This window comes from Blennius ocellaris, assembly GCF_963422515.1.
Source record: "Blennius ocellaris genome assembly, chromosome: 14".
Taxonomy (NCBI): Eukaryota; Metazoa; Chordata; class Actinopteri; order Blenniiformes; family Blenniidae; genus Blennius; species Blennius ocellaris.
In genome coordinates, this window is record NC_137663.1 from 24,410,010 (window position 1) to 24,421,422 (window position 11,413).

The 11,413-nt window shown below is 45.2% G+C and overlaps 1 protein-coding gene across 1 annotated transcript in view; it reads left to right on the plus strand.

Annotated features, from left to right (window-relative positions):
- Window positions 1-9,080, plus strand: part of med13a (mediator complex subunit 13a) — an 86,672-nt gene extending 77,592 nt beyond the window's left edge. The window contains exons 22-30 of the mRNA XM_080508853.1: window positions 69-260; window positions 965-1,188; window positions 2,290-2,432; window positions 2,528-2,686; window positions 4,853-5,041; window positions 5,373-5,515; window positions 5,609-5,773; window positions 6,683-6,783; window positions 8,062-9,080. Coding sequence (XP_080364979.1) covers window positions 69-260; window positions 965-1,188; window positions 2,290-2,432; window positions 2,528-2,686; window positions 4,853-5,041; window positions 5,373-5,515; window positions 5,609-5,773; window positions 6,683-6,783; window positions 8,062-8,194 — 1,449 coding nt within the window. The 3' untranslated portion in view covers window positions 8,195-9,080. The remainder of the gene's footprint in view (window positions 1-68; window positions 261-964; window positions 1,189-2,289; window positions 2,433-2,527; window positions 2,687-4,852; window positions 5,042-5,372; window positions 5,516-5,608; window positions 5,774-6,682; window positions 6,784-8,061) is intronic.
- The last annotated feature ends 2,333 nt before the right edge of the window (window positions 9,081-11,413 follow it).

The window sequence follows — 11,413 nt, forward strand, 5'->3', positions numbered from 1 at the left end:
AAGAAGCTCTTAATACACCGTTTTGTTGAACCTGATCTCACTTTGCACCTTTTTTTTACGTTCTCCAGATCGTCCCGTGTCAGTACCTGCTGCAGCCGGTTCGAGGGGAAGACCGTCACATCTACGCCCAGCACCTCAAGTCCCTGGCATTCTCCGTGTTCGCTCAGTGCCGGCGGCCCCTGCCCACCTCCACCCACGTCAAGACCCTGACCGGCTTCGGGCCGGGCCTGGCCGTGGACACGGCGCTGAAGAGCCCCGAGGTAAATGCAGCGCCCTATCGAAAGGCTGCGGACGTTTCGTGTTTTCACTTTGATCCATCCGCACAGCGGAGACGATTGTTTGCACTCGGGAGTTAGCGGTGCCGTGTTGGTCCCCTCTGCTGATTAATAGGCAGGAAACAAAGTGGGCACTTTGTCCCCTCAGCAGCAGCGGCACAGGACATGAAACTGACCTGATGTCACCCGGCCTCTTGGCTGCAGTAGAGTTCAGGCTGCCCATGGAAATAAAGCAGACTTTACAATAGAGTTTTTAGCACCAACCATCCTGAATTGGTTTTTTTTTTTTTCCCCCCTTTTGCTGGAACTGGACCAAAGGAACTTGTAACCCTCTGCTGCTCTGGAGTTTTCCTTCCATTATGTGCTTGGCTAGCTCCCTGAGACCTTCATAATGGGATCTCCACTCCCGGTTTAGACAAAGCGGCGTTTTAGATCAGGACCTAATTCAGTTGACTTCCTTCCTCGCTGCAAGTGCTACCTTTTTCCCTAAAACACACTGGGTATTTCTGCTGCTCGGCTGGCTGAGCTGGAATAGGACTGGGACAATGGGAGAAAGAACAATGGCGCGTTTGGGTTGTGATAATATTCAGTGATGGATTTCCCGTGACTGCAGAAGGGAATTCTATGAACTCGAATCCGTGTCTCGACGAGAACACACAGTTTAACGTGTTTCTCTTCGCCACCTGCAGAGGCCGGAGTGTCTGCGCCTGTACACGCCTCCGTTCATCCTCGCACCGGTCAAAGACAAGCAGACGGAGCTCGGGGAGACGTTCGGTGAGGCCTCGCAGAAATACAACGTGCTGTTTGTGGGATACTGCCTGTCCCACGACCAGCGGTGGCTTCTGGCCACGTGCACTGACCTCTACGGGGAACTGCTGGAGACCTGCATCATCAGCATAGACGTACCAAACAGGTAAGACCAAAAACATACATAATGCATCTGATTTAGAGATTACTGACACTTTAAAGTTATTTTTAAGTTATTTCTAAAAAAATGTATTTGACAAACTGACCACAGTTACACTTGTTTAGGCTTTTCTTGAATATAATGGAATACACACTTCTGTAATTCACATAAAAATATAATAACAAAGTCCTTTAAATATTTTATACCAGAAAGTTTGCACAGATGTTTTTCATTGGTCAAATACCTGTATTTATCTATTAATGGTTATCTATAGTGTGTTTGAAATATAGTTAAATTACTGCACTTTTTTAAAGTGTCGTCAAGGCATTTCCACAGTTTAAACACGACATAGATGCATTTATTTATATAAACTTTGCATTGCAACATGCTTTTTTGAGTCTTGCGGTTTTGTTTTGTTTTTGGGCTCAGTAAGAAAAAAAGCCCTACAATTCTCTGTCAGCTGCTTTTAAACAGATCTGCTTTTCACCTTATTACACTCTGCGGTGTTTGATTCATACTCAACACCACTAAAAACATGGTGAAAGGCCTCGTTGCACATCGCTCCCAGATCTCCAATCTGGTGTTTGATGCCGTTTTTACCTTTTCTCACATTAAGATATGCTGGAAAAAGTTCACGTCGCCCATCTGCTGATAACACCTGATTGTGCGACGGAGTGTCAACCGACGAGAGAAAAACGCATTCTTACCACCGAGCCGTTGGACTCGTCTGAATCCGACACTGTAGCGCTCGTCACTGCGGTGAACGGCGTCTGAGAGCAAACTCCAGATCGCCGTCGTCCCGCACGCTCTCCACTTGTTAATCGTTCTCTGCGTGACAAAAGTCTGTGACCTTGCGCGCGGCGCCGCTCAGCCGCCGCTGACACTGAAAATGTGTCTCATTGATATCCAGGCTGTGATTCTTGCCTTTATTGCGTTTGAGCTCGCTGTCAAATGACGCTCCGCTGAAATGCAAATTAGCGAAGAGAGGCACACAGCTGTCAGTCAAACAGTGGCGCCGGCCCGGACGTCAAGTGTGTTGAGTTTTAAAGCTCCTGTGATGAGCCGCCGAGTGTTTGACGGGAGTGTGTGTGTGTGTGTGTGTTTCAGGGCGCGGAGGAAAAAGGGCTCGGTCCGGCGGCTCGGCCTGCAGAAGCTGTGGGATTGGTGCTTGGGGCTGGTGCAGATGACATCGGTACCGTGGAGGGTGGTGATTGGCCGACTGGGCAGGATAGGACACGGAGAGTTAAAAGGTGAGAGCGAGCCGTCGTGCAACGACACAAAGTCACGTGACTTTGGGTTTTTTTTTTGCTCATCGCGGCGTGTCTCCCGTGTCCCTCCGTCCCAGACTGGAGCATCCTGTTGAGCAGGAGGAACCTCCAGTCGCTCAGCCGCCGCCTCAAGGAAATGTGTCGGATGTGCGGCATCTCCGCCTCGGACACTCCCAGCATCCTCAGCGTGTGCCTGGTTGCCATGGAGCCGCAGTCGTCTTTCATCATCATGCCAGGTACACGGCGGGAGATTATGCACACACCTGGTGTCTGTCTTATCGCACGCGTCTTTATCCGAGTGACGTTTCTCCACCCGGAGAGGCGGGGCCCCTTTGTGTGTGTGTGTGCGTGCGTGTGTGTGCGTGTGTGTGTGCATGTGTGTGTGTGTGTGTAGCGTGATGGATGGCAGAAGCATATCACAATGCATGTCCCCTCCTTGTCCAGAGCAGATTGATGGCAGGGAAGATGGTGTACCTCGCGCTCATAAAGTACTACCTCTCAGACACCCATTGATCTCAATGCAGCGTGATGGAGAGCCAGATCAATGGGTTTATTTTGGGAACCGAGTGGAGGATTGTCACTGCATCATGCCGGGCTTGGGTTGAGCTACGCCGAGCCGAGGACATCTCCTTCCTCAAACCCTCTCGAAGCTGCAGGAGATTAGCGGCGCGATGACTAAGGGGGGCTGGCACTGAAGCCCAACAGCTGTTCTGACATGCTAAATCCAGTTTCGTGCATGATGCACATACGTGGAAACACTCGAGGTCTGTTTTTGAAGCTGCCACTGTGAGCGCAGCTTAGCCGATCAAAATAGGCAAACAGTGAAAATTGAGGTGCATTTATAGTTCGGCGTCATTAGCATTTTAAAATCCCTCAGTTTTGGATTTGAAGCGCGCCTTCTAATAATCAGCTGCAGCTTGACAGCAGTGTTCAGTTAAGATGTCACTCGTTTATTTTTAACTTTCATGCCACAATGAAAAGAAATCGGTTCAAATCAAGTGGAATGTGCAGACCAGATAAACCACAGAGTCTTATTTCTGCTGCCAAATATCTCCTTTTAGGGAAAAGCAGGTATATGGCGGTGGCGTACCGTTTGTGTCTCCATCAGCGTGGGCCGAAACCGGCCTGCAAGAGGCTCCGGTCCAAACCCACTAAGCAAATTGTAAAACTGGCAAAGAAAGCATTGCATTTTTTTTTTAAACGGTAGCAGACACAACACTGCAACCCGAGCTGAGCTGTCAGTGATGCTGCCATAAAAGATTGCAAAATGCGACAATTTTGGGGACTTCTGCACAATTAAAATGGGTCTTAAAGGCCTCGTGAAATGTAACACACTACTTTGCAAAAAACGATAGTTGGGCGACTACTTCTAAGGTTCCTCCGACTCTGCCCCACCACTGTTGTCGCATAAAAGTTATTTGAATTTTGAATCTCTAGCCGACGAAGTCGGGGGAATCCTTCTTCTTGGGCGTGACGTCAAGAGTTGTGCAGATCTCCATCTGTTGTGTTTATATTGGCTTGTTTCCCTCTTAAATATTGAAGTTTTAACAGTGTTTTGAAGTTATAGTCGGCGTTTTATGAGCCTTGACGAAAGATTGAGCCTAGAAGAGACCGAGAGAGCAGAAAAGGAGCACAGGCGGCAGGAGCGGCTAGCTCGTGCGGCTAGCGGCTAGCTCGCACAGCTAGCATCTAGCGGCTAGCGGGAGCCGCTAGCTCGGGCGGCTAGCGGGAGCCGCTAGCTCGGGAGGCTAGTAGACGATCAAGTAATACCTGGACTCATGTTCGGTGATTCCGCGCAGTCGGAAAAGCGCTTCGACACGATCTACAAAGCCGGGTCGTTCTGCCAAAAGTCAGGACGCCTCAAAGCCTCAAAGGTGAAAACTGGCGGCTGCTGAGGCGAGGAGACGAGGACGAATGGAGGACGAAGCGTCTTCTGCTTCCTCAAACATGTTCCAGACGGGGTCACCGATGGCAGAACGACCTTCTGTGTATTCTTCATCAATCACTGGGTTTGAAATGATGATGATGATGAAATATGGTTAAATTCAGCCTCTTCGTGGTCAAAACTCTGATCCTCCATAATGTAAACACAACTTGGGCGTGTGCACAACTCGTGACATCACTCTATTATTGTCAGAAGCTCCGCCCAGCAGCGAAAACACCACTTTTTATCGGCTATTTTCTCGCAGATTGCCGTGTTTTAACATTTTACCCTTCGGCCAGTTAGCATAAAAAGGACCCTTGAAGCGACAGCCAGAGTGTTTTGGAGGTCGAATTTTCATTTCACTGGGACTTTAAGCTGAGATTGTAGTAGGGTGATGGTACGCAGGGGCCTTAACTCACCGAGTTCGGTATTTTTGCTTCGGTCCAGTCCTCATCCCTTCCTCCCTGCGTCCCTCCAGACTCCGTGTCCACCGGCTCGGTGTTCGGCCGCAGCACCACGCTGACCATGCAGACGTCCCAGCTGAGCACGCCCCAGGACACCTCCTGCACCCACATCCTGGTCTTCCCCACCTCCGCCTTCGTCCAGGTCGCCAGCTCCAACTACACCAACATCGACACCAACCTGGACATCCTGAACGCCACCACCGGTCAGTGACGCGCGTTTCTGCGGCTCCCGTTCATTTGCTGCGAACAGATTGAGCACATTAGCGTTTTTTTCTTCTTCGCCTCAGCGGTCTGTTTGCAAATCCTCTGTTTACCTTCCGAGTCTATTAAAAGCTTCTGCTTACACACTTGATCTGCAGCAGCCTCTCAGACTTTCGCTGGAGCAACATCTTTGCGCCTCTTAAAATGTGAAACATGTTTACCCAGGCTGTGGTTTCGTCGTGAATTACATCTCTTAAGTCTTCCGCGGCGAGTTCTCGCCGCACATTCGGGGGCTGAATTGCTGAATTGCTGCTCCTTTTTTCCCTGACGCAGACGGGTCTGACGCCATCGGGATCTTTGACCTGCTGGACCAGGAGAGTGAGTTGGTTGACCCGGACATCATCAACATCTCCCCCAACACGTCACCGGTACACTCCCCCGGCTCGCACTACCACCACGGAGGCGACGGCAGTAAGGTGAGGCCACGCCCCCCCACCCCGACTTCCTGTGACGCGAGCCGCGAAAAACAAAAACCCGATATTAACCTGGAGTCTCCCGCCCTCCGCCAGGGTCAGAGCACGGACCGGATGGAGTCGCACGACGAGGTTCCCAACCTCCTGCAGCAGCCTCTGGCTCTCGGGTACTTCGTCTCCACGGCCAAAGCCGGACCGCTGCCCGACTGGTTCTGGTCGGCCTGTCCGCAGGCTCAGAACCAGTGTCCACTCTTCCTCAAGGTACGGCTCCGCTCCCCCCCCCCCCCCCCCCCCACATACATCACATACGTCTGTTTTTTAAGGGCTGTGTCGCTTTAAGAAGGAACTTTTCAAATGTAAATAGTCCAAGCAGTTTTAAAAAGTTGCATCTTTGTTTTTGTATTTTTTGTCGCGTAAACAGCGCCTCAGACTCACGTGTTTGTTTGTTTTTATTTCCTCCCGGAAGAGGAAGAACATGCAAGCTCCACACAGCGTCCATGAAGCAGCAACTTAACAGATGCCGAATAATTCCCAGAGCTGTGAGAGTCAAAAGGATTAAGTTCACATTGTGGAAAGCAGAAATCTATAATCAAAAGCTGATTATCATTAAGAGCTGAAGCGGCTCTCCGGAGGTAATAAAAATCTACCAACCACAGTGCCGGTGTTTTAATAGAGGGGCAATTTCACGCAAATTGAGCCTCTATGGGGTTGAACTAAAAAAAAAAAAAAAAATGATGTGGTTGTTTGATCTGGAGAAGGTGTAATGAGGTGAAGCGTGACTGCGAGGTTTTGGGAATCGTCCTGTGCGACGGGAATCAAAGCCATCGATCCTTCCTTCCGTCTAATTAGTATAAAAGCAGACGGGAGGGGCGACGGGGCGGCCGCCCCATAAAACCACCGCTGAAGACCTGAGCCATTAACGAACCTGCCCCATTGCCTCGGCAGCATTTCGGGAGTCAGTGGCCAAAGTCTAATTGAGCCTGTATTTAATTTTTTTTTGTGTGTGTGTGCGCACACAAATACCAGTTTCGATTTGCAGCGATGCCCCTCGAAGCGTCACTGTGATTATTCCAACAAGTAATACTGTAATAAAAGGCTGCTGACTTCATTATAATGTCTTTAACACCACCTCTCCCTCTCTCTCTCTCTCTCCCTCCCTCTCTCTCTCAGGCCTCTTTGCACCTCCATGTGTCTTCAGTGCAATCAGACGAGCTGCTGCACAGCAAACACTCCCACCCCCTCGACTCCAATCAGACCTCAGATGTACTCAGGTAAACAACGCCACAAATTACTCTCAGCGCCCCGCCGGCCGCTGGATTTCGGGGACTTTTGTTGGCGTTTCCTCGGCGCCGGCGTTTATCTTTGACCCTCGGGTGTCCGTTTAATTTACCACCCGCTTTCTGTCACTCAGGAACAATTTTTAAAAAGTACAAACACTTTAACGGCTTCAGTTCCTGCACAAAACTATCAAATGTTAAGTTATAATGAGGGTATTAACACTTTAAATTCCAGTTTTAATAATTGAGCTTACTATTTAATGTAACTTGTTAATTAAGAATTGTTAAAAGATTTAAGGTTCAAAAGTGTTTATTCTGATGCATTATTTCTACATTTTCTACTTATACAGTGTGAGTTTTTTCTCCCTAAATCATTTAAACCTTTTAAATGACAGTTATATTGCTTAATTTCACCTTTGTTGGGTTTGAAAAAAGAGAGAATACTCAAATTTAAGGTCAGTAATTCTAAGGCATTATTTCTACATTTACTTCCTATCTTAAGTCATAAAATCTATATTTTAATGCATAAATCTCTTCAACAGCCTCAGTCCTGCACTAAACTTCCAAACATTAAGTGATTTTTGAGGATTGTTTGATTTATTGATCTCATTGTTGTTAAGTATGAAAAATGAAAGAAAGAAGTTCAGAGATTCATTGATGGAGAATTTCTACATTTACTTCCTAAGCTGCAAAATATTATTGCATTCATCTTTTAAACAACTTCAGTCCTGCACATAACTATCAAATCTTTAGTTATTTTTGTGAACACTTTAATAAATGACAGTTTTCTTACAAGATCTAAAAAAAAAAAAAACAACAAAACAAAAAATTATCAAAATCTTAATTCTGCTGCATTATTTAAACATTGACTACCTATCTTAAGTTATAAAATGACACATTTTGGTTTCATCGGTTTCAATAAAAGTACTTAGATTGGAGTCAAAGGGTTCAGATACTGAAGATTATTGAATAACTTAATAATTTTTGTGCAGAACTGATGATGTTTTAAAGATATTTACAGACAAAAAAACCTAATTGATTCATGATTTAATGAAGGAACTTGCTCTTTTTTTTATTATTATTAATTCTTTTTTATCTGCAAGAGAACTTTTGAGTCCCAAAGTTTAAGGAAGGGATTTTCTCCCAAATTCATTTTTACGAAATTCCAAAAAGCTGGAACGATTGCGAGGAAGAAGAAAAATGCCCGAGGGCTGGGTCGTTGCAGTCAAAAGATGATTAATTATCCTCATCCCTTTTGACTCCTGCCCACAGATTTGTGTTGGAGCAGTACAACGCCCTCTCCTGGCTGACGTGCGACCCGGCGACGCAGGACCGCCGCTCCTGTCTGCCCATCCACTTCGTGGTGCTCAACCAGATGTACAACTTCATCATGAACATGTTGTAGCCGCCGCGCCCGTTACCGGGGGGGAGACGTTTCATCGCCAGGAAGCGGCGGCGATGGGATCCGACGGCTGCTGGAAGCCGAGTCCCGTCCCTCCCGTCCCGCCCGTCCCGCGGTTTAGAGACGAGAGTGACGGGTCGACCGTGGCGATCGGTAGCGTGACGGCGCGTTATCGGAAGAAAAAGGGACAAATTTGATCAAGGAAGTGAAGAAGAAGAAGAAGAAGGAAGGAAAAAAAAGCTCGGTTTTAAAGACGTGAAATTCCTTTTTAATTCCTTTGGATGCGATACGATCCAAGTGAAATGCCTGCATCTATCTTATTTATTGTAAGTTTTTAAATGTATAATTTGTCTCATTTCTTAACCTCTTTTATATATAAAAAAAAAAAAGAAATGGCGAAGGTTTATACCACCTTCCTGCTTTAAAGCAATTGGTCTGAGATATATGTAATCGTCTTAATTAATAAAACAACCAGGAAAAAACAAAAAACAAAACCCTCCCATTTAAAAAAAAAAAAAAAAAAAAAAAAAAAGATTCTGAAATAAAGTTCCCAGTAGGTTGCTTTTAGAGTATTATTTTTTGTAATGGAGACAGAATATTTGTATTGTCACAATGTACAGAAGAATTAGAGTGGAGAATTATGTTTCATGCCTGCGAGCGTGGAGGACTTACAGCAAAGCTGTAGCGACAGAGGACTTGTACAGCAATGAACTTCACTGTGTTCAAATAAAGAGGTACATTGTTGTATATAAGTATTTTATACCACACATTTAGACACAAAAAGAAAAAAAAAAAAAACAACAAAAACAAACCCAAAACTGCAATATATATAAATAATTCTATATGAAGGCCACGCCGGCAGCTGGTGGCTTCGGTTTTAGGAATAAAGTGCGTCAACTTATTCCCCTGTGCTTGTGTCTCTTGCTTTGGGGGAGGGAGGGCAGGGCCGGGGGGGAGCTATTGGAAGTAGCTGACCTCAGGTTTGATCTTTTTTTTTTTTTAAAGACATGCAGTGTCGTTTTCCAGCACATCCCATCAGTTTTCCGTACGTCTCCTCTCGTTGAGCACCACTTCTCATCGGTTGTGGATCCGCGGAGTCCGGGAGGCTCTGCAACCTGTACGACGTTTCCCTCAAATCACATTTGTCTGAAGGAGCAAAATTTATTATCGGACATGAAGGGAAAAAGAAAAAACAGCGATGTGCCATAGGTACAATTTAGATGTATTTTATTACATTATTAGCTTTTGTGGCCTTTTTTTTTTCATGGATTTTTCCATTTTAGCAATTATATGCAACTATCTATCATCTTTAGCTTTTTTTGTCTTTTTCAAATGTTTTCTTTTCTTTTCCTCTTTATCCCCTTTTCCCAAAATAAGTCATACTAGCAATTTTGACTTTTTCGTGTATTTTTTTAATCAGATTTAGTTCTTTTACCTTTTTTTTCTTTTCTCTTTCGCACATCCAGCTATTCTAGTTGTTTCACCTTCTTCACCTGTTTTTTTTACTGTGGAGATAAGGATGAAAACAAAATATTTATTAACGGATAACTTGATTAAAAAGCTTGATGGAGGAGTTGAAGAGCCCCGTGTGGCTGCAGAGCGGCAGGTTGCAGACCCCCGGTCTCGATCCCATTTTACCTCGGTGTGAAAGTAAACGTGGGGCGTAAATGACCGTTAACCAGTCGAGGAAGATACCGTTGGAAAAACCCATTGATATTTGCTCTTTATCTTGACCATCACAATGTATTTGGTCTTGTTTTGAGTGTAGATAAATACATTCAATATTGAATAAACCTCTGGAAATTGATTTGGCCATGTTTTCTTTCTGGAGAATCATGGTAGTTTTTTTGGGATAAACCCATCAGCCTCCACTTAACCTCCTGAAAACACACAATACTCACGGCATTGAAATAACCCTGCATCGTCATTTGAGACCGATATCTTACTTGTAAATTGCCGGGTTGCCCCAGGGTCATGTAGTAGCAGCTGGCAGTTCAATCTTTGGAGAGTTTTCTGCATTTTCTCTCTCGCTGTCAGCGGCCTGTGAATAAACAGAGGTCCTGCTCTGTTTTTCCTTCATTCTGCCTGTCAGCCTGCCCTTGAACAGGGATTCAGGTTTAATACTCGGATTTATACCGACAGCGTGTCAGTGACACGGCGGCTTCACAGCTTGAAAAGTTGGGAATGTTTAAGACCTCTGATTTAACCTCGAAACCAAGTTAAGAGGGGAAGATTTATGTGTTTCACATTTTTATTCAGGACTGATCCGAAGATCTGCGGGTTAAACATACATCTTCTATTTGTCTTGATCCAAATCTGAGTGTAGAGTCGATCCCAGCTGAGTAATGGAGACGAGGGCTCTGTGCTGTGGTGGTTATATAAAAGGTCCAAAATCCAGGCTGTTTGGAGTTTCTTCTTTCCTGTGCTTGTATGGGTTTACTCCACTTTTCTTCCACAGTCCATTAATGGATGACTACATTTTCATAAGAAAAACTCTTCTTCCTCACTCATCTTCTGCACTACTTTGTCCAGCACACGTTTAACTGCTTGAAGGCCTCATCCTCATCAGTTTCACCACACAGATTCACACCCAATTGGCAATTTTGGCTCATCAACCTCACAGACTCTGGAAGAAAACTGGATTATCCAGAGAAGAACGTGTATACTCCACCCGGGAAGAATCCAGCCTGGATTGGAGCCCAGAACCTTCTGGCAAGAGTTGTGATAAAAATTATAATAATAAAAAAAACACAATTAGTTATTTTTATCAACCTTCAATTATATTTTCTTTAAATAACCCCCCAAAAAACAACCTTTCAAGACACCTTTACAGAGGAAAAAAAACAATTCTACACGATTAAGCAGAGAAGAAGGTGGAAAGAAAAAAAAATCCCTCTTAAGAGAGAGAAACATGCAGAAACACACAGAGGTGAAGACTTTCTGCAGGTGATAAATTGTGATTTCCTGCACTGTTAAGAATGCAAGAATTATGTAATTTTTTTAAAACTCAATTGACTACCCTAATTATTCCGTACCTGGTGGGAGAAGTCAGAAAGATCAAGGAACATTTTATCTGCTCCTCTTCTGAAAGTCTGCCGGTTCAAGAAGGTGGGAAACAACCTCAGTCAAAGCTGGAGTGATTAGGAGCAAGAGGAAGAGCAGTTATTTGAAAAAATAAAGACACGATTGTCTCGTTTTTTTTTTTTTTTTACCGATAATCAG